At 36.8% G+C, this 23,514-nt stretch overlaps 2 protein-coding genes across 8 annotated transcripts in view; both read left to right on the top strand.

Annotated features, from left to right (window-relative positions):
- Positions 1 to 5,631, top strand: part of PPM1B (protein phosphatase, Mg2+/Mn2+ dependent 1B) — a 91,362-nt gene extending 85,731 nt beyond the window's left edge. The window contains exons 6-7 of the mRNA XM_033838631.2: positions 653 to 697; positions 1,582 to 5,631. Coding sequence (XP_033694522.1) covers positions 653 to 697 — 45 coding nt within the window. The 3' untranslated portion in view covers positions 1,582 to 5,631. The remainder of the gene's footprint in view (positions 1 to 652; positions 698 to 1,581) is intronic.
- The window catches only part of SLC3A1 (solute carrier family 3 member 1), a 57,743-nt gene continuing 38,272 nt past the window's right edge, over positions 4,044 to 23,514 (top strand). The window contains exons 1-6 of one of the 7 annotated variants that reach the window (XM_019942652.3): positions 4,044 to 4,156; positions 17,963 to 18,081; positions 18,294 to 18,370; positions 18,606 to 18,879; positions 21,764 to 21,856; positions 22,804 to 23,265. In XM_019942652.3, coding sequence (XP_019798211.1) covers positions 22,836 to 23,265 — 430 coding nt within the window. In that variant the 5' untranslated portion in view covers positions 4,044 to 4,156; positions 17,963 to 18,081; positions 18,294 to 18,370; ... (1 more) ...; positions 21,764 to 21,856; positions 22,804 to 22,835. Of the gene's footprint in view, positions 4,157 to 8,982; positions 9,074 to 11,891; positions 11,987 to 15,530; positions 18,082 to 18,293; positions 18,371 to 18,605; positions 18,880 to 21,763; positions 21,857 to 22,803; positions 23,266 to 23,514 lie in introns of those variants that run through there. The other 6 variants (XM_019942648.3, XM_033838626.2, XM_019942653.3 and 3 more) reach the window with 6 other exon arrangements.

Genomic DNA, 23,514 nt, shown 5'->3' with positions numbered 1-23,514 from the left:
ACATAAGTTGCTTATTTTCTATTAACACATTGATCATTTTTTATTGATTTGTGAGAGCTCTTTATGTATTTAGGAAATTAGCCATTATTGTTACATATGTCACAAATTATTTTCCTGAGTTCACCAGTTGCCTTTCAGTACTGTTTGTTTGTTTGTGTGTTTGTTTGTTTAAATAAGGATGTCAAGGCATGGATGGGACCAAACAAAACACATCTAACTGATACTGAAACCTCCTAATTCCTGAAAAGCTACAAGCTCAATGACAGGATTTTTCCCCAGAAAATCTTATATCATGCTACTCTGTGTCTGTGCTTTTTCTTACACAATAACTTTTTGTTCCTATGCCAGCTTTTCCTGTAGGCAGAATAAAGGCTTTCTAATCACTATGATTGGAGAGTCACTAGAGAGAGCTAAGATGCTGTCATCTGAAGAGTACTGGATAGTTCTCCTTGGTCAAAAATAATTATCTTTTATTCTCCATATGGTGTTTTAAGAATAGAGTGGGGTGTATTTTTTGTTTTACTTTTTAAAAAAAATTGAAGGAAAATTTACATGAAGTAAACTGCAAAGATGTTCAATTTGATGAGTTTTGAGAAGTGTCTCTTGATTTTTACATTGAATAGTGTTAGAATTGTATCATTTTCTTTAACAGTTTGAACCTTCAGTTGTATACTTAGACAGCCTTTTCACCTTCTGAGTAAGTATTTACATATATTTTCTTTTACGATTTTGACCTTTTTATTGTAAATATATAATACAAATAGAACTTACTTGGAGTATTACTATAGTGCAAAAACCTAATGTAATATTTTCCATTATTCCCTCAGTAGCTAATACATAAACCAGTCTTTTTTGTTTGTTTGTTTTCCGATTGTCTCTTTTTTTTTTTTAGTTTTTACAGTTTTTTTATTGAGGTATGATTGACATAATAACATTATATTAGTTTCAGGTGTACAACATAATGATTCAATATTTGTATATATTGCAAAATGATCACCAAAATAACTCTAGTTAACATCTGTCTGCATATATAATTACAATTTTTTCTAACGATAAGGACTTTTAAAATTTACTCTTTGCAACTTTCAAATAGACAATACAGTATTATTAACTATAATCACCCTCCTGTACATTACATCCTCATGACTTCTTTTTTTTTAACATCTTTATTGGAGTATAATTCCTTTACAATGGTGTGTTAGTTTCTGCTGTATAACAAAGTGAATCAGCTATACATATAATATATCCCCATATCTCCTCCCTCTCGCGTCTCCCTCCCACCCTCCCTGTCCCACCCCTTTAGGTGGACACACAGAACCAAGCTGATCTCCCTGTGCTATGCGGCTGCTTCCCACTAGCTAGCTATTTTACATTTGGTAGTGTATATATGTCCATGCCACTGTCATACAGAGTGAAGTAAGTCAGAAAGAGAGAAACAAATACCGTATGCTGACAGATATATATGGAATCTAAAAAAATGTTTAAAAGGTTCTTAGAATATATTTTTAATTCATACCTTCTTAGTAGACAGCTGACTTAATCACTTACAAAAACCATTTCAATTTCTATCATTTCCACCAGATGGCAGTCTTGGGCACATCCACTTGTAAACCTGTTGAGAACTTTGGTGACAAGAAAGGCAGTGGCTGGCAGACCTTACAAGGCCTTAAAATTACAGGAACAAAAAGGTTTTTTGTAAACGTGAAAGACAAACGAACCCAACATTATGTAATTATAGTATTTATACTGCTATTAACCTTTAATCTTACAGCCCATTCATTAATGGAGGCAGAGAAGAACATCGCTGCACCCTTCAAAATCATATTTTGCTCTGTCCACGTGTTAATTACCTGTGGCTTCTTGGCAGTACTTTTGCTTTTATTCCAGGGACTTTCATGGTTAAGGGCAGGCTTTAATAAAAGTCATTATTGTTTCCCTTCTAAAAGCACCATTTAAATCAGAAGTTACTGGATTTCTAAATGTTTATGTAAGAGCATCTTGTGACTCTGATTTTATGGCGCCCAGATCTCATCTGAAATATGAGGTACAGTGTTTATAGTTAATGTAAAGGGAAATAGGTTTGTAAGTGGCTTATTCTACATGAATACAAATCTTTATAACCCCCCTAAATTAGACACTTTTTAGCTTAACTTTGATGACTTCAAAGACCTGCCTTTAGGAATATAGAAGGTAGTGAATTTCTTGATCAGGCAAGGAATTGGCTCAAGTATTTTCTCATAGATGCTTTTTCCAGTGGCCAAAAGAGAGTCCTTTTGGACAACAATACATCATCTAGGTAAGCTCCCCTTTTGTACCTTTTATTACAATTCCATTTTCTAATTTACTTATTTTATATTTCTTATTGTGTTATGAATGAACTGTTTTTCTTCCAATATATTTTTAATTCATACCTTCTTGGTATAATCAGGGAGTAGTAATTGACTGACTGAACAGTAACTATATACATTCTCTTTCTGAGAGATTTTATTTCCACTCTGAGATTGAAAGGCTACGAAAAAGTATAAGAACAAAAAGAACAGGTTCGGTCCTTATGCAGAATGGTATGCCAAGGTTAATTCTTGCTTTTCCAAAGAAAATTGATGTAAATATTCTAGGAGGTAATATAGAAAAAATGTTGACAGACAGTAAATAATTTCTTTTAGGGTAAATCATGAAAAAGTTTCCTTTTTAAATCCCTGATGATTCTAGGATATAGTTATGTGGAACAGCAAATTTCTTTCATGTATTACATGGATTTATTCATGTTTTGTGTGATCTCTGAGAATGAATGTTGAAATGGTCTTAAGGGAATCTCAGCTATGCAGTAATTATGCCTAGAGCTTTTGTGTAGTGTACCAAGACATACCTTTAACGAAGACAAGTTGAAATCAGTTAGAATTAGGTTCATGCCACATATTTTCAAATAGTTATGGGTAATCTAAATTATATAGATAAAGCCATAAGTTAAATACAGCTGGAAGATTGGCTATGTAAAATTATCTTTGAAAAGGAAGCAGTTCCCTTCTAAGAACCCATGTTTGTATATATTTATATAATATTTTTTAGGGCTCTTGGCTTTTTCAGGGTGGGACACACATGAATCTGGCAGTTAAGACAGTGTTCCCTATTATAGTATAACACCGTATACAGTACGCTAGTCAAATGTCTTTCACAATCAAAAGTTTACACGTCAATGCTGGCTGCTTTAACACTTGGGAAAATTTCACTATCAGAAAGCAACACACTCACAAATGTTTGTCAATTAGAGAGAAATTGTGGCCCATAAAACAAACTCTGAATGTTTTGTAGTTTTACATCCTCAAAAGTTTTAACATAGTAGTTCTGAAGAATTGTCATTTGTGTATTCTTCAAAGAGAGTAATTTTATAACTGGACAGATCTTTAAATACATATTTATGAAATCTCAAAGTTGGAAAATCCCTGAATACCAAATGGGCCGCTGATCCAATTCTCTGGGGACCAGAATCTACCTCCATTTTGGGGGCAGCTCTGCCTGTCCTGGTTGGTTCTGTTTCTTCCTATCATTTGTCTTATGAACCCCTTGGGGCCAAGCATTTAACCATGGCTGTTATGATGACTCCCAGTATCTTCTCTTTTCTGTCACCAGTTACTTCACTGATACATTGCGGCTTCAATTGCCTTTACCATTCAAACCCCAATTCTGCAAAGGCTCTAGTTTTCTGTATCTTAAAGTATACAACCCAGAACTGAACATTTATAGGTAGTAGAACTGTTATCTTTTGTTCTAGTTAATGCTCTTCTGTTCTTCTATTTAACATTCAAATACTGAACTAGCTTTTCTGACACCCACATGAAACTGTTTCAGTCTCTGAGGTTAATTATTTTTACTGATGTTAATAGTCTTTCCCCATCCTACACTTGTGCAGTTGGTGTTTTGTTTAACCTGCTTTGCAGGACCTTCATTTATTCTAAGTTTTCTTGTGTTAGATTTATTAACCTTTTGAAATATTTTTGAATTCATCTAAGATATATATGCTATCTTATTCTTTTTGGTCACTCCAAAGTTTGATAGGTAAACACTCAATATTGAATGAAACAAGTCTGAGGACAGTGGCCTGAGAAACTTCTCTTTGATGTGATACAAATTGCCCAGTCTATTAATCAGCACCCATTAGGTAAGAATTTCAGCAATTTACTGATTCATCTATCAGCCCGTTTCTCTCCAAGTTTGTCTATAAGAATATCATGGGATCTTACATTCCTTGCTGAAGTCCTGCATTTCCCAAATGTTAGTCAAGTAACTGCCCCCAAAAGTTCATGAAGTTAAGTCAAACCTGTTGGTACGTAGTGAACAATGTTCTCTTCCAAAAGGCTTAAAAAACATTATCATTATAAATAAGGATCTATTCTAGGGCCTTTCCTGGCCCTAGAAGTTGTCCCCATTTTTTACCTCTTCCAAAACTTGGAACGGCATTTACCCTTTCTGATATTGTGGCCAACACCCACTCCACACTTCTGTATAACTACAGTGGGCCACCCAGAAATATTCCCAGATTTTCAGTATCGTTTCCTTGTTTTCCATTAGCATAAAATAGGAAATCGAGTTCTTATTGGCCCTATCACTTGTGTGTAATTCAACTTATTTGGAATTTTCATTTTGACCCTATTCCTGTAGGCCCATGCAAATTTAGGTGTTTATTTTTACTTGCGGTGTTTCTTGTATCATTTATGAGTTTTTGAGATTCTGAACTTGTTACATTTCTTCCTGTGTAAACTTGTGGTTCTTGTTTTTGTTTTGTTGTTTTACTTCTTTTAGGTACATCTCTCTTAATTCTTATGTATATGATTCTTCAATTTAAAAAGTATTTAAAAAAATAACCCTGATGCATTTAAAAAAAAAATCAAATCTACAAACTTGGCCTACAGCCTGAGGCCAAGTGTAGCATGTGGACTGGACAGAAAAGAACAGTGCCACGTCCGGAAGATGCTATTCACATCACAGACATTGGGTGCTCTTCTATACAACTTTCTAGCAAGTGGCAGGAAGGTGTTCTTACGAATAAAATTAATATAGTTATATTACAACAAATATCTGTCAGGTGGGAAGTAAGGTGACTTGAGAAAGGAGTCCTTTTTAGAGAGTTTTTTTTTTTTTAATTTATCAAGGATGCCACGTGGGCCAGCAGCAGCACTGGAGCCTGGTATTTATTCTAGGAAAGGAGATGATGTAGCTTCTCTCTTTACATTCTTCCCTACCTATATTATATCCTCTTTCCATTAAAAAAAAATGGGAAAAGGTAGCACTGTAGGAGTGTGGCAGAGGAACTGAGGAGCATATAGGTGATTGTAAAGGACCAACTTTGGCTTTCTAGCCTTGAGTTCAGACTTCTTGGAAGAGCCTCTCTGTGATACACTCTGGCCACCTTTTTTTTCACTTGTTTTTCTTGACTTTTTTGATTACTAGGGCTCCAAATATAGCAAGTAAGAAAGAAGATATTAGAATGGAAGAAAATGCCCCAGTTGTAGACAGCTTTATAAATTTCTGCAGGTATATGAATTACATATAATGTATATATAGTTAGTATATTTCTTGGCACACAGTTCTGTGTACATGCTATACTTCAATAAATACTTATTTTAAAAAAAGAAATTTGGCTGGTGCAGTAAACTTCCTATATATTTATTTTTATTTATGTGAAGGTTTTGTTTGTTAATGGAAGACATGAAAATATTGAGTAGATGTGATGGGTATGCTTTAGATAGTATGAACTGAAATATAGATTATGTGTTTTGTGAAAAACTCAGGGAAGTGGGAGGTAGAGGGCAGCCTTCAAAAAATAGGCAGCATTTAAATCAGGGTAAGCTATACTGATATAACAAACAGAACCAAACCTGTAATGGTTCAAAAAATAGGTTATTTCGTGCTCATGTATAGACCAAGTTGAGTGTTCCAGGTAAGTGGCTTCTTTCTTCCATGTAGTGATTCAAGTCTAAGACTTTTTCCATCTTGTGGCTATATCATCACCCAGGGCCTTGCTATCTGTATCCAACCAGCAGAAGAGGAAAGTGAGCAAGGAAAAGGTACACCTGCTTCTTACAAGTCTCATTAAACTTAAGGGGCATTGAAATCATACAAGACATATATTTTCTGACCACAATGGAATTAACCTAGACATCAATAAAAGAAAAATAAGAACAACACACTTAAATAATCAATATGCCTAAGAATAAATTGTAAGGGAAATTAGAAAATATCTTGGCTAGAATGAAAATGAAAATCAACATCAAAATTTGTGGGCTACAGCTAGGACAGTATTTAGAGGGAAATTTATAGCTTGAAACACGTATTAGAAAGAATGTAGGGTCTCTAGCTAATTAAATTTTACTTTCCAAATTAAGTAACTACAAGTGCAAGAAAAGAAGAAAGAAGAATAAGAACAGAAATCAGTGAAATAGGAAACAAAAAGAAAAATCAGAAGCTGGCTCTTTGAAAATATTGATGAAATTGATAAACTTCTAACCAGACTGATCCGGAAAAAAAACAAAAACAGAAATTATCAATATCAGAAATGAAAGGGGAAATCAACTATATACTCCAATAAAGATTTTTAAAAGAAACGAAAGGGGAGATACCAGCATGGGTCCTACAGACATTAACAAAAAAAGGGAATATTATGAAATATTTTATGCCCATGAAATTGATACCGTAGAGGAAACATTTGAAAGTTAATCAGTGTAATTCCACCCTGGGAGTGAAAAAAGAAAAACCATATCTCATTACATTCAGAAAAAGCATTTGACAAAATTCAAGACCCATTCCTGGTAGAAATTCTCAGCAACCTACAAATAAAAGGGAACTTGCTCAGCCTGATAGAGGGTAACTATGTAATACCTAAACCTAATACCATAGTTAACGGTAAAAGACTAAATACTTTCCCTCTAATACACCAAACAAGGCAAGAACGTCTGATCTCACCACTTGTATTCAATACTGACTGGAGGTTTTAGCCAGTGCAACAAGACTAAAAAAAAAAAAAAAACCAAAACATACAAATTGGAAAGAAAGATACATAAAACTATTTGCAGATGACATGATTGTGTAAGTAGAAAATGATAAGCTATAAGTAAGATACTACAACTCAAGCTTAGCAAGGTCACAGGATACAACGTCAGTGTTCCAAAATATATTTCTATATATACTAGGAACAAACAATTGAAATGAAAAAATAATGCCATGGCATCAAAAACCATGAAATACTTGGAGATAAATTTCATGAAGTATGTGCAAGACCTGAACGCAGAAAACTACAAACCATTTTGAGAGAAGACCTAAATAAACGGAGAGATACCACATTATTGGATGAAAGTTTTAATATGGTTAAGATGTCAAAGCCAAATTGATTTATAGATTAAATGAAACCCTAATCAAAATGCTTAGCCATTTTTTTGGTAGAATTTAACAAGCTGATTCTAAAATTTATATCTAAATGCAATTGGATCTCAAATAGTCAAAACAACTTTGATAAAGGATTAAATTGGAGGATTTATAATGCCTGATTGCAAGAATTACTCTAAAGCTACAGTAAGATAATGTGCTTTTGGAATCAGTGTATATATATATATATATATATATATATATATATATATATATATATATATATATATATATAAAAATAGACATATACATATGTGTGTGTGTGTATATGTATAATCTGTGGAACACAATAGAGAGTCTAAAACTAGACACTGTAACTATGTAACACCTATATGGTCACTTGATTTTTCACAAAGGTGACAGTAATTCGGAGAAAGGAAAGTCTCTTCCACAAATAGTTCTGGAATAAACACATACCTATATATTTTTTAAAATCAACTTTTATCCCCTTATGTCACACAAAAATTAACTTGAATCACAGACTTAACTGTGAGAACTAAAACTTCTAGATGAAAACATTGGAGGAACTTGGGTTAGGCAAAGCTCAGATAAGAATAACTTCTGCTCTTCCACAGAGAGACACTGTTAAGAAAATGGAAAGGCAAGGCTAAGGCAAAACATCTCTGATTAAGGAGTGGTGTTTATAATAGATATTTTTTTAAATACGTAAATATTGAAAAATTGAGGATTTTACCAAGGAAAAAATACAAATAGCACATAAGCACCAATGCTCCAAGTTACTAGTCATTAAGGAAGTACAAATTGTAATACTGCTACAACTCACTAGAATGACTATAGTTACAAAGACTGGCATTGCCAAAAGTCAGCGAGAATGTGGAGTAAGTGGAACGCTCACATATTGCTCATGGGTAGGTAAAAGTCCAACCGTTTCAGAAGATAGTTTGGCAATTTCTTATAAACTTAAATATTATACTAACCTTATGACCCAGCAATTCCACTCCTCAGTATATACCCAAGAGAAATGAAAACATGTCCACACAAAAATCTACATGAATGTTCATAAAAACTTTATTATGGTCCCAAACTGGAAACACCTCAAAAGTTCATCATTGGTGAAAGGATAAACCGCATCCATACAATGAATGCTAATTAGCAATAAAAGGAACAAACTACTAATTCATGCAACAACATGGGTGAATCTCAGAAGCATTATGTTAAGTGAAAGAAGACACACAAAAAAACATCATACTGTATGATTTCATTTATCTACAATTTGAGAAAAGGCAAAATTTAGTGACAGCAGATGAGTTGTTGCCAGGGGCTGGTGGGAGGGACATGAGGGAACTTTTGGGGGCTATGGAACTGTTCTATACCATGATTGTGGTGGTGGTTACATAACTAGACATTTGTCAAAACTCATCCAATCATACATCTAAGAGTGGTTAAGTATGTATTTTATATGTCATGAATCTGACTAAAAGAAAAAAATAATAAAAAGAATAAGAATGTGTTAATGTAAATTTGGGTTTATGGGTATTTGCTATAATATTCTTTCAGATCTGTTTTATATTTAATAATCTTCATTTTAACATATTTCCAAAGATATGAACTTGAGATAAAATTCACAAGAGAAGAATAGTCCAAATTTTATACTGAGTTACTTTTCACATGTGCTCCTCTATGTGACCTGCTTAGGGTAAGTAACACCAGGGATTTACTATTTATGTATTTATTTAGTAGTTATCTGTATATATGAATGTATTTTTTATTTGATTAATTACTTAATGGTTTTCTTGAGCAGCCGCTGGGCTGATGGGGTTGGATGATCTATTTAAATGGACTGAATTATATGATGTTGATGGATATAAATTGATCAAGTCCACTTTATTATATAATCCCATCTGCTACCCTCTCCCAACAATCAGGAAGGCTTACTAATAAAACATAAAGTTAAAATTTTGTAAGAGTAATTAAAATTTTTATTGAAATCCAGCTATAGAAGATGCCCATAGTTGATTTCCTCAAGAGCCACAGTTTTGTAACCTTTTAGAACTCTGTCTTTTGCATGGCATCCTCACTAATGCAACATTCCCCAAACCAAAAATAATTTCATTTACTACGTATAAGGAGTAGAGTGCCTCCATTTTAATTTTGACTTTCATTTTGGTGTTTCCTCAAGCTTAGGAAAGTAGAATTCTACTTTTTAAAGCAAGACTATTGCCCTTCTGGTACAAAGGTATATAGGCTTAGGGTTGCATCCTTAGAGGCTTTTGGAGTGATAACTTTTTCTTTTTTAATTTATTTTTTTATTTTTGGCTGCGTTGGGTCTTTGTTGCTGCGTGCAGGCTTTCTCTAGTTGTGGCGAGCGGGGGCTACTCCTTGTTGCGGTGCGCAGGCTTCTCATTGCGGTGGCTTCTCTTGTTGTGGAGCACGGGCTCTAGGAGTGTGGGCTTCAGTAGTTGTGCAGTCTCTAGAGCTCAGTAGTTGTGGTGCACGGGCTTAGTTGCTCTGTGGCATGTGGGATCTTCCCAGACCAGGGCTCGAACCTGTGTCCCCTGCATTGGCAGACGGATACTTAACCACTGCGCCACAAGGGAAGCCCAGAGTGATAATTTCTTAAAAATAATAATGCCTTAACATATTTAGTTATTGCTCTTTATTCTGTAGGTCTAGGTTGACAAACTTTGTCTGTAAAGGGCCAGAGAGTAAATATTTTAGGCTTTGAGGACCAAATGGTCTCTGTCTCTCAACTCTTCTATTGTGGCAAGGAGCCACAGATATAAACAAACGCAAGTGGATGTATTCAAATAAAACTTCATTTACAGAAACATGTAATGGGCTGGATTTGACCTGGGACAAAAGTTTGCTGACCCTGGTTGGAAATTATAAACACCCCCCAAAGAAAATCCACTACTTGTTGTGACAAAGGGTTCGTAGACTCAAATAACATAGGTGCTTCTATGAAGAGAACTAATAATGGTAATGATGGGGTTCAGGACATGTTATCCCAAAATATGGCACCTTGGCATATTGAACATTTTAAGCTGAAGGAATTTGAGAAATGGCACAGGCAGTAAGGATGTTCTGACCTTCCCTGAAGCACGTCATAAAACCCTCTTGTGAGAGATTTATGCCCTCCTCGTACCAGGAGGAAAGGAGCATCTTTATCTCTGAAGACAAAGGGACACAGAGGATTCTGAATAAATATTAGCCTTGCTAAGTTTCTCCAGTTTCCTACACTTACCTCATACCTTTTGTCCTATTATATCTTTCCATTCTTCAGCAAACTTAGCATAAAAACCCATTTCTTCGGGTCCTCATTCCCTTATGAAGGCTCTCATGATAAAACTTACATTATATGAATTTGTATGCTTTTTTCTTGTTAATATGCCTTTTGTTACAGGGGTCTCAGTTGAGAACTTAAAAGGGTAGAGGAGAAAGATATTATTCCTCCCCTACAATAATAAAGTGTTCATTAGGAAGGCTTCATATCAGAAAATCAGGGTATGCATATTCTGTGACTCTGTGTGATCAACTGTGTACAAAAAATCTCTCATTCCTGGAAAATATGAAGATATTTGTCCAAGATAGCTAACAAAATATTTCACGTATTTGATTATGACTTTGCTTGGTAAAGTTTGCCTTAGTTACAAGTGTAAATTTCAGAGAGTAGGTTTTACTTCTATTTTGTTTCCCCTTCTATAAGACTATACTTTTTTATATTTAGCAAGTAACCAGAGATGACTACTACTCTTGTTAAAATAGTCCAACAAATCAAATTCACTTCTGTTGAAGATTTAGTTCCACAATTTTTCATTCTTGGTTATAAGGAGTAGATAAGGACATGACTAACATCAGTGACTAGAACCTATACAACTTGTGGTGCTCCCTATATTGAGATCATTTCCCCCGATTTAAAGCTGAGTTACTAATTAAGGACTAACAAATGATCAATTATGATTCAAGTAAAAGTACTATCATTAAGTAGAACTTGGAAGAACTAAGAGTCCTTGTCCTCATGGTCTTATTCAAATTAAACAAATATATTTTTAAAGTGGAAATAGAGGAAATAGAAGCAAGAAGTATATGATGGTAGATATTATGATCTGCCGCTTCTTGCCAGTTTTTACTATGAAAGAGAGCTAATATTTAGTTTTAGTACTAATAATTAGTAATTATTATTACTAATTATTACTAATAATTACTAATTACTAATTATTACTAATATACTAGTAATTATTAGTACTAATAATTAGCTAATAATTAGTTTTAGTACTAATATTTTAGAACTAATATTTATTAAAACTAGTATTTCTTATTTAGTGAGAGAACTTTCCAGTTGCCTCTTGGGATAACTGAGGATGGAGGAATTACCTTTAAGCAGATCATTCTTGTTTTGTGAAGAATAATTTGAGAGGTTCCCTTTAGTTCTGTAAATGTAGTGAGTAGACCCCATTGTCCTGATACTTAATACTTGATAGTGATTGTTATTATTATAATTATAATGTTAACAGGAGCAACTTTTATCAGTGACATAGGCCTTGCTCTGCAAAGCTCTTTGCTGGGGAGGAACATAACCAACCTTTACAGGAGGAGCCTATTGCCACTGGTAGGTAATTTGTATATGCTATTTAATTAAATTTAAATCATTTAAATTTAATTAAAATTTAAAATTTATGTGTATTTTATTTAATCTTCATAACAACACTATGAAGTAAGTGTAGCCGATGAAAAAGCTGAGATCCATCTAAAGAGGCTGAATGAATTACCCAAGACCACAAAGCTTAGAACTGGCTGATCTGGGATTCAAACACATGTCTATTTGGCCCCAGACTTTCCCATTTCACCATGCTAGTGAAGATAAGTTACCATGAAATTGTAACTCCACCCACAAGAAGAGAGGAGAGCACTTTACTGAACTTATTGATAAGTTCTAGTAGTTTTTTTGTGGCATCTTTAGGATTTTCTATGTCACGTGCAATGACTGTTTTACTTCTCCCCTTCCAATTTGGATTCCTTTTATTTCTTTTTCTTATCTGATTGCTATGGCTAGGACTGCCAATACTATGTTGAATAAAAAGTGGCAAGATGGGGCTTCCCTTGTGGCGCAGTGGTTGGAAGTCCACCTGCCGATACAGGGGACGTGGGTTCATGCCCCGGTCCGGGAGGATCCCACATGCCGCGGAGCGGCTGGGCCCGTGAGCCATGGCTGCTGAGCCTGTGCGTCCGGAGCCTGTGCTCCGCAATGGGAGAGGCCACAACAGTGAGAGGCCCACGTACCGCAAAAAAAAAAAAAAAAAAAAAAAAAAAAAAAGTGGCAAGAGTGGACATCCTTGTCTTGTTCTTGATCTTAGAGCAAATGCTTTCAGTTTTTCACTGTTGAGTATGATGTTCACTATGGGCTTGTCGTATATGGTCTTTATTATGTTGAGGTACATTTCCTCTATACCCACTTTGTTAAGAGTTTTTATCATAAATCGATCTTGAGTTTTTACAAAACCTTTTCTGTACCTATTGAGATGATCATATGATTTTTATTCTTCATTTTGTTAATATGATGTATCGTTTGATTTGTGAATACTGAACCATCTTTGCATCCTTGGAATAAATCCCACTTGATCATGGTGTATGATCTTTTTAATATACTATTGAATTCATTTTGATGAGGATTTTTACATCTACGTTCATCAGTGATATTGAAAAAAAAAAAAAGAGTGGAGACTCTATTTCCCACAGCCCTCTGCTCTCCCCAAAGTAATCCCTGCTGGCTTTCAAAGCCAAACATTCTGGGGGCTCGTCTTCCTGGTGCAGGACCCCCAGGCTGGGGAGCCAATGTGGGACTCAGACCCCTTGCTCGTTGGAGAGAACCTGTACAATTGTAATTATCCTCCCGTTTATGGGTTGCCTACTCTGGGGTGTGGGTCTTGACTCCATCGCGACTCTGCCTCTCCTACCTGTCTCTCATTGTGGTTCTTTCTTTTCTTCTTTTTTTTTATTGCAGTATGCGGGCCTCTCACTGTTGTGGCCACTCCCGTTGCGGAGCACAGGCTCCGGACACGCAGGCTCAGCGGCCATGGCTCATGGGCCCAGCCGCTCTGCAGCATGTGGGATCCTCTCAGACCGGGGCACGAACCCGTGTCCCCTGCATCGGCAGGCGGACTCTCAACCACTGCGCCACCAGGGAAGCCCTTTGTGGTTCTTTCTTTATATCTTTAGTTGTAGATCTTTTCTGCTATTCTTCGTGTGGTTCTCATCCGTAGTTGCTCTGCAAATAGTTGTGATTTTGGTGTGCCAAACTTACGTGGGAGGAGGTGAGCTCAGGGTCTTCCTACTCTACCATCTTGGCCTGATCCTAGATTATTTGTTAATATTTTTATTGAGCAAAATAAAATGCTGGTACCATATTTTGATTTCCAATTTTTTTTTCTTTGAATTTTCCTTGCCTATAAAATCCCAAAGTTTGGGCATCATTGTTCTAATTACACACAAACTAGCTGATGGAATATTTATTGTTTAGGACACAGATTATTTTTTTCAGGACTTCCCTGTTGGCACAGGGGTTAAGAATCCGCCTGCCAAGGCAAGGGACACGGGTTCAATCCCTGGTCTGGGAAGATCCCATATGCCGCAGAGCAACTAAGCCCGTGCGCTTCAACTACTGAGTCTGCTCTCTAGAGCCCACGAGCCACAACTACTGAGCCCGTGTGCCGCAACTACTGAAGCCTGTGTGCCTAGAGCCCATGCCCTGCAACAAGAGAAGCCACTGCAATGAGAAGCCTATGCACCACAATGAAGAATAGCCCCTGCTCGCCACAACTAGAGGAAGCCCGCGCACAGCAATGAAGACGCAATGCAGCCATAAATAAATAAATAAATAAACAAAACAAAACAAAAAAAACACTGTTACAACTCAACAGCAAATCATGATTTATTTGCTGATTTTTAAAATGAGCAAAGGACTTGAATAGACCTTTCTCCAGAGATGATATGCAAATGGCTAACAAGCACATGAAAGATGTTCAATATCACACATCATCAGGGAAATGCAAATCAAAACCGCAGTGATGTACAGCTTCACACTCATGAGGATGGCTACTTTCAAAAACAAAACCAGGGCTTCCCTGGTGGCGCAGTGGTTAAGAATCTGCCTGCCAATTCAGGGGACACGGGTTCGAGCCCTCGTCCGGGAAGATCCCACATGCTGTGGAGCAACTAAGCCCGTGTGCCACAACTACTGAGCCTGCGTTCTAGAGCCCACAAGCCACAACTACTGAAGCCTATGTGCCTAGAGCCTGTGCTCTGCAACAAGAGAAGCCACCACGATAAGAAGCCCTTGCACCGCAACAAAGAGTAGCCCCCGCTCACCGCAACTAGAGAAAGCTCACGCGCAGCAACAAAGACCCAATGCAGCCAAAAATAAAAAAATAAAAATAAATTTATTTTTTAAAAAAGTATGGTGAAGGTACATGATAGATTAATTGCATTAAAAGCCCAATTAATGGCTTCCCTGTATGTCCTTTGCTCTGTAACTTCTCACATGGGCTCTGGCCTTGGTACATCAAGTACAGTCAAAAAGATGCTATGTGACTTCTGAGGCTAGGTCACAAAAAGGATGCAGTTTCTGCCTTGCTTTCTCTCTTCATCTGGGACACTCACATTTGGGACCATGCCAGAATGCTATGAGGAAGCCCAAAGTAGCCAATGTGGAGAGACAGCATGGAGACACCCATGGGTAGAGAACTGAGACCCCCTAGCTGACCCCCTAGCCAGCATCAACTTCACCAGAAAGATAATGGGTGGCAAAAAAGCACTGAAAAGATACTCAACATCATTATTCAAAAGGGATGTGCAGGGCTTCCCTGGTGGCGCAGTGGTTGAGAGTCTGCCTGCCGATGCAGAGGACACGGGTTCGTGCCCCGGTCCGGGAGGATCCCACATGCCGCGGAGCGGCTGGGCCCGTGAGCCATGGCTGCTGAGCCTGCGTGTCTGGAGCCTGTGCTCCGCAACGGGAGAGGCCACAACAGTGAGAGGCCTGTGTACAGCAAAAAAAAAAAAAAAAAAAAAAAAAAGGGATGTGCAAATTAAAACAACAATGAAATACCACTACTTACATACTAGAATCACAAAAATTAAACAGACTGAACATAGCAAGTGCTGGCAAGGATGTGAAAGAACTAGAACCTCAGACGCTGCTGAATGTAACGTAAGATGGTGCAAGCACTTTCTGAAATAGTTCGGCAGTTTCTTACACGGTTAAACATAGACAATGTACACCTTCCATATGATCCAGCCATCTGCTCCTAGGTGTTTACCCAAGAGAAAAGAAAACTATATCATTACAAAAATTTGTACCTGACTGTTCACAGCAGTTTTATTTATAACAGTACAAAACTGGAAAAAAAATACATGTTCAGTTATCAACAGTGGTGTATATTCATAGAGTTGAATACTACTCCATGATAGAAAGGAATTAACTAAACACTGGGATACCACTATAATCATATTAGAATGGCTTATATCCAAAACACCGACAACTCTAAACATTAGCAAGGACGTGGAGCAACAAGGAACTCTCATTCATTGCTGGTTGGAATGCAAAATGGTACAGCCTTCCAAAATAGAAGACAGTCTGGCAGTGTCTTGCAAAGCAAAATAGAGTCTTACCATAAAATCCAACCATCACACTCCTTGGTATTTACCAAAAGGAGTTGAATACTTATGTCCACACAAAAACCTGCACGTGATGGTTTACAGTAGCCTTAAAATTGCCAAAACTTGGAAGCAACTAAGATGTCTTTCAGTAGGTAAATGGATAAACTCTGGTACATCCAGACAATGGAATATTATTTGGCACTGAAAAGATCTATTAAGCCACAGAAAGACATAAGGGAAACTTAAATGCATATTACTAAATGAAAGAAGCCAGTCTGAAAAGGCTTATACTATATTATTCCAACTATATGACATTCTGGAAAAGGCAAAGCTATAGAGACAGTAAAAAGATCAGTGGTTGCCAGGGGTTCAGGGGGATGGAGGGATGAATATGTGAAGCACAGGGTATTTTCGAGAAAGCGAAACAATTCCATTATGACACTATAAAGGTGGATACATGACTGTGCATTTGTCAAAACGCTCAGAACTGTACAACGCGAAGAGTGAACCTTGATGCAAACCAGGGACTATAGTTAATAATGTATCAATATTGGTTCATCAATTGTACATCAAATGTACCATGCTAATGCAAGATGCTAATAATAAGAGAAACTGCAGACGTAGAAGAGAAGAGAGGGGTATATGGAAACTCTCTGTAGTTTCTGTTCAATTTTTCTGTAAAACTACAGCTTCCTCTAAAAAAAAAGTGTTAGTTAATAAAAATGAATGAAATATTGATACATACAAGTTGGATAAATGTCCAAATAATTATGCTGAGTAAAAGAAACCAGACAAAAGTTACATACTGTATGGATGATTCCGTTTATATAAAAATCCAGAAAATGCAAACTCATCTATAGTGATAGAAAGCAGATCAGAAAGCAGGGACAGGCATAGGCTGTGGCGGGTGAGGGTGAGGTGCAGGGAGGGGTAGGAGGGAGGGACTACGAAGGGGCAAGAGGACACTTTTGCAGGTGATGGACATGTTCATTATTTTGATTGTGGTGATGCTTTCATGGATATATACACATGTTAAAACATCAAATCGTATACTTCAGAGTGCAGTTTATTGTATGTCAATTATCCCTCAATCAGTCTGTTTTTTAAAGGTCAAAGCCAAAAAGTAACCCAACCATTTACTAATTTTCATGACACTACAGTTGTTCATAGGCCAGTTTGAACACTGGTCCTGGCTGGACTCACTCAAGCATCTGTGGTCAAATGGCTGGCTGCCTGGGGACTGGCTAATCTAGAGGACCCTCGATGGGAAGACTCCAGAGTCCTTCCCATTATCTCCCACATCCTGCAGCAGACCAGCCTGGACCTAATCTACCCGTGATGGCAGTGATCTAGAAGAGGAGCACTTTTTAAAGCCTCTTTTTGTGTCAAGTTTCTTTTTGTGTCATTGGCCAAAGCAAGCCATACGTCTAAGTCCAGACTCCGTGTGTCAAGGGACTAAGGAATGATGGGGCAAAAGACCATTAAGGGATACAGGGATGCCATTAATTAGCTACTAATACAATTAATCTATCATGTACCTTAATGTTTTAATTTTTATTCTTTAATTCCTTCAGAAAGGTACTTTTTTTCAGTTACTTTTATGTGATGTTAATTTCTTATATATAATTTGCAATCCTTTTTAATCTTATTGAATGTAATTTAGCTACTGATTTTAAAGGTTTGCATTCATTCTTTATATGTAGAAATAGTAAGGTTTTGTCCTGACATCTGTCACATTTTCAAGTTGTTAACATTTCTTTTGCTATTTGTTTTGTTATACTTTGTTATAAAAATGTTTTAAAATAGTTTAACTTCCAGCAAAAACATGTTTAGATATTTTCCTTTGATTTCAATGATTATATAAATTGAACTTCCTTCTCTAGCTGGGACAAATCTATTTTAGTGTTTCCTTCTACTTAAAACTGTTTTACAGCTGAGGTAACAGAGGCTCAGAGAAAATTTTGTCCAAGATCAAACAGAGAGCAAGTAGTGGAGGCAAGCTTGAATCTCACTTCTTCTGACTTAAAATTTCACTCATGAAACTGTGTCAAGGTAAGAACATTTGGCTAAGTGATAAAAATCTACATTTTTGTGCAGAATGTACTTTCCACTTTTCTTTTTCCCCCCTCCCCTCTCCACCTCTTCCTTCTAATCCTCCTGCTCCCCCTCCTCCCCCCTTTTTTCATCCCCCCCTTTTTCTTCAGCATAGGGTTAGGTCTATCTATCTTTAAGTAACTACTTTTATTCATTTAATAATCTACCAGGCACTGAACTGGATGCTGGGAACTTAAAGATGACTATGCAGCAGATCCTACCCTTAGATCACAGAGGCTATAAACAGGTAAATGCAATATGGAAAATCTTTCTATTTTAAATGTTTACTAATCTGACAGGTTATATACTGTAAGTTATTTTGGTGGGTTTGCTGCTGAGTGGAAGTCTTTATGAGTGAATGGCTTTAAAATTCATTTAATGAATCCTAGTACATATATATTTTAAAATACATATATATAATATAAAAATACATTTTTTAATTGATTACTGATTTCTATATGTTTGTTTCTGTTTAATTGCAGGATGTTTCTGGGTCCTGTGATAGCCTCCATTGTTCTGTTATCTGTTTTCTAGATAGTTCATTCTTCTTTGCTTTATTATTGTGATTGTGTAACTCACCTGGGATTTGAATTTCCTGAGAGATTATCTTCATTATCTCTGATTCTTTGTTTTGATTATCAGAGTTAGCTCTTAAAGCTTCCTTAGTGTTCTTGTTCCTTATTCATGTTTAGAAGTTTTAACAGTCAGTGTGTTTGGCTTTCTACAATCAATATTTCCTTCTAAGTCACCTTGAAAGTAAGTAATACTGATACCTTGTATTTGTTGGGAATTCTTAACTTTGTGGCTATCTTTTCCGAATTGCCGCCAACTTCCTCTTCTCTCCAGTGTTTCCATACTTGTTCATTGAATCCATGTTTTCTTTCTGCTTTTTGAAGTTTGCTTTTTTTTTTCTCTCTTTACTTTAAATCTTGAGTATGGGATATTTATGAATTTTGGATGGCTGATGTTAGGAGGAGTCACCTTAAACTGAACTCTAGCACCTGACTGGAAGTTCTAGGGAGACTCCAAACTCAGGGTTTCCTAACTTACATTTTTTCTAATGGAAGAGTAATACATATTCATTACAGAAAAATCAGAAAAATCAGAAAAAGTTTAAAGAACAAAATGGGTATCACGCATAATCTTAGAACCCAGAGATAAACACTGTAAACACTTTTTCTAATAGGACTTTACAAATCTACATGAAAAAAATTTTTTTTACATAATTAGGACAACTACTTTATAGCCTGCATTTTCCCCACTCAATGCAATAATGTGGGATTTCTTCCATGTCATTAAAAATCCTCGAAAATATGCTCAATGACTAATATTCCATAACATGGATGTACAATAATTTACTTAGCTAGTCTTGAACATTTTGGTTGTTCCCAATATTTGTTGTAATAAATAACACTAATTAATAAGCCTATTATTCATAAACTTTTGTCCCTGTCCTGAATTATTTCCTTAGGATAGAGTTTTGGAAGTGGAGTTGCTGAGTTAAAGGATATGAACATTTTCTCCCCTCTTTTTATTATGAAAGTCATATATGCTAAGGACAGATAACTCAGGGTGAAGTATAAGTATAGGTACAAGAAAAGCGTTAAGTCCAAGGATTCTCATCCTCATTCTCTTATTCTCAGCCTCCAGGCAACCACTAGCTGAAATTCAACATGCATGCACAAATGTGTGTGCTGTTTCTTCCCACATGATTCTGATCATATTATACTTCCTCTCCTTATCCAATTGTCCAACATCACTTACTAAAAAATCTCTCTTTTCCTCACTGACTTCCTCACTTGTCATATTCTAAATTCCCTTCTGTATAGGGAGTAGGGGTCCATTTTTGATGACTCCAATCTGTTCAATTGATCTTTTGACTTATCCTTCTTCAGTAACAACTCTTCATTTTTCTGGAGTTTTTATTTTAAAATCCAGTAGAGCTAGCCCCATTTATTTATTTTTAGCCTCTGAAAATGTTAAAACTCATGATACACATTGCCAGATTACTTTCCAGAATTATTATGTCAATTTACACTGGATCCTTATCAGTACTATAATCTTTTAGAAATTCTTTGCCAATGTGATTGAAAATGCTTATTTATTTCTCTAACGTTAGTGAGTTGATTTGTGTTAAATATGTTTACATTCTTTTTTCACGTTTCCTACTGACATTTTAAAATTGATATTATGAAATTTCATATATGTAAAAATATGTTGAACAATATATACATATCTTTAATGTTAAAAACATAAGTTCTTTGGCGTATTTATTACCAATGCATTTCCCAATTTGTCATAAGCTCTTCAATTAGTATGCTTTGTGATATAAAAAATTCAAAAATTTTATTCAGTCAATTCAATCTTCTTTTGTAATTGCTTTTATTGTTTAAATGATCCTCCCACCAGAGACCAGATGATTATTCCAGATTGTTTTTTAAAAGATTCTAGTTTGCATATTCTGGAAGTTCGAAGTATTATTGTTGTTATTGTATTTTATTTATAAATTTATTTATTTATTTTTGGTTATGTTGGGTCTTCATTGCTGTGCGTGGGCTTTCTCTGGTTGCGGTGAGCCGGGGGTGCTCTTCGTTGCGGTGCACGGGCTCCTCGTTGCGGTGTCTTCTCTTGTTGCAGAGCATGGGCTCTAGGGGGGTGGGCTTCAGTAGTTGTGGCACATGGGCTTAGTAGCTGTGGCTCGCGGGCTCTAGAGCGCAGGCTCAGTAGTTGTGGCTCACGGGCTTAGTTGCTCCACGGCATGAGGGATCTTCCTGGACCAGGGCTCGAACACATGTCCCCTGCATTGGCGGGTGGATTCTTAACCACTGCACCATCAGGGAAGCCCCTGTTATTGTTATTTTAAATAAAATGTGGAGAGGTCAAAATGGGACATTTCTGTCATGAAATTGTATTGTTATGAAGTAGAGTTTTCTTTGCATTTGTATGATTGAATACTTAGAACTTAAGTATTTATAATTAAAAGTTATTTTTATAATTTAAAATTATTGTAAAACTACGGGTATTTTTGCATTTTGTTTTTTATCCCCAAATAGTAACTGCATTTCAGTTAGCGTCTGTTGTGAAAATTACCATTATGTGTTTGAGTGATGAAGCAATTTGAAGACATAAAAGTTAAATTCCTTTAATTAAAAAAAAAATACAACATGCCTAATTAATAATGATGAGAGATGCCACTTATTGGATGCATTCAACGAGCTAGACATTGGGATTTACTCATTTTTAAAAATAACTTAGTGAAAATCAAATCGCTCATTCCTCTGTACAAATTACTGCTTCTAAGTAACTCTACAAAATAATAATAATATTAAGAATTCATATAACTTTCCTCATTTAAAAGAAAAAAATTCTTATTTGATCAAATGAGTCATAGAGCTGTTTATTATATGTGCCACTGATTAAATGGAAGCCATGAATCATTGCATTCTTTTAAGGTTTGATAATCTTCTAGGAAAGCACACCTAACTTTAATGCAGTTTCCTCAGGGTTGCAAATTTGTATTTTATACTTGTCAATGATTCAACAACTCTTAATGCTCGCATTAAGAACTGTTTACCTATAATAAAGCACTTGAACTTGCTAGACATGGAATTCCTCATTCTGCCTCTCCCACTTTGAAAAGTGCTTCCAAGAATGGACAGCCATCTCCTCTTCTGAAAATAGGAAAAACTGAAAAAACTGAAGGCACCTGGGGTCAAACTGAGCATACAAATAGGTATTTATCAGGTTGGCTTGAATTGAGATAAAATAAAATAGCTTTAGTAACAAAGGTTTTGTTGTTCCCTGCCTCCAAATCCTCTTCCTCTTGCATTTATAGGAGAAGAGACCTTCAAAACAAAAAATAAAAAGCCTGTTTCCCCTTGCAAAATTTGATGTTTGTTTCTTTTTCTCAGAGCTAGCTAAAAAGAAAAAAGAAATGTAAGCTATTTTTTTATTGTGGTAAAATATACATAATATAAAATTTACCACTTTAAGAATCTGTAAGTGTACAATTCAGTGGCATTAAGTACATTTACATTGGTGTGCAGCCACCTCCAGAACTTTTCATCAGCCGAAATGGAAACTTTATATCCATTAAACAAAAACTCCCCATTACCCCCCTCCTTCCAACTCCCGGTAACTACAGTTCTGCTCTCGATCTCTATGAATTTGTCTAAGTACTTCATATAAGTGGACTCAGACCATATCTATCCTTTTGTGTCTGGCTTCCTTCACTTAGCATAATGTCTTCAAGGTTCATCCATGTTGTAGCACATGGTCAGAATTTCATTCCTTTTTAAGGCATATGTCACATTTTGTTTGTCCACTCATCCATTGATAGACATTTGGCTTGTTTCCACCTTTTGACTGTTGTGAATAATGCTGCTTTGAACATCTGTGTACTCCATCAAGTAACACCTTAAATTGCAGTGGAACCCTGTGTCCTCTTCCCATTTGCCCTCCTCTATGCCCAGGTCCCAGTCCAGAAATGAATCCCTCAGTGTAGTGACTATAGTTTCATCAGCCTCACAGGTGTAAAGAGAATTTTTTAAAACTCCCTTTACCTTTACCCTTTCTTCCTTGGCTGGGCAAAGTCCAGCCAAGTTTATTCATAAACCACGCAAAGCTCGTTAACACGACCAAGCAATTCAGCGAGTTCCCTTCCCACTTTTGTTACTGCAGGAAGGCACTCCGCAGGGATAAGATTGTGAAACATGGCTGAGGATAAAGGCAAGAGAGATTCCATTGGAATGAGCATGAAGGGAGGCCGGACAAACAACGGGTTTGTACAAAATGAAGACATCCTGGAGACGGACCCGGACCCAGGCAGCCCAGAGGACAGCCCACAGCACAATGCCGTGGACATCTTTGGCCCTGCGGAGCCCGACTTGAAGGATGTGCGGCCCTACGCGGGGATGCCCAAGGAGGTACTGTTCCGGTTCTCGGGCCAGGCCCGCTACCGGGTGCCCCGGGAGATCCTCTTCTGGCTCACCGTGGCTTCTGTGCTCGTGCTCACTGGGGCCACCATAGGCATCATTGCCATCTCTCCGAAGTGCCTGGACTGGTGGCAGGCGGGGCCCATGTACCGGATCTACCCGAGGTCTTTCAAGGACAGCGACAAGGATGGGAACGGAGATCTAAAAGGTGCGTGCCTTGAGAGTTTGGGGCGTGTCCGAGATGAGGTTGTAGAGGACTCTTTCAGTTCTTGAAGGGCATTATGCCTGGGTTGTGCGGTAAGCACATTCCATCCAGTATGACTGGTCACGCCACGTTTCTCCTTGTTGATGATGTTTAAAAGCCCCTCCGCAGAGCCTAACAGTTCTTCCCATATGATGAAAGGTTACTTGCTGGAGCCCTTTGAGCCCCCAAAGAGCTGTTTAGTTTATTGCCTGC

Source organism: Tursiops truncatus, chromosome 14, assembly GCF_011762595.2.
Source record: "Tursiops truncatus isolate mTurTru1 chromosome 14, mTurTru1.mat.Y, whole genome shotgun sequence".
Taxonomy (NCBI): domain Eukaryota; kingdom Metazoa; phylum Chordata; class Mammalia; order Artiodactyla; family Delphinidae; genus Tursiops; species Tursiops truncatus.
The sequence above is the reverse complement of the archived record's forward strand: the minus strand, read 5'-3'. Positions and strand labels throughout refer to the sequence as shown.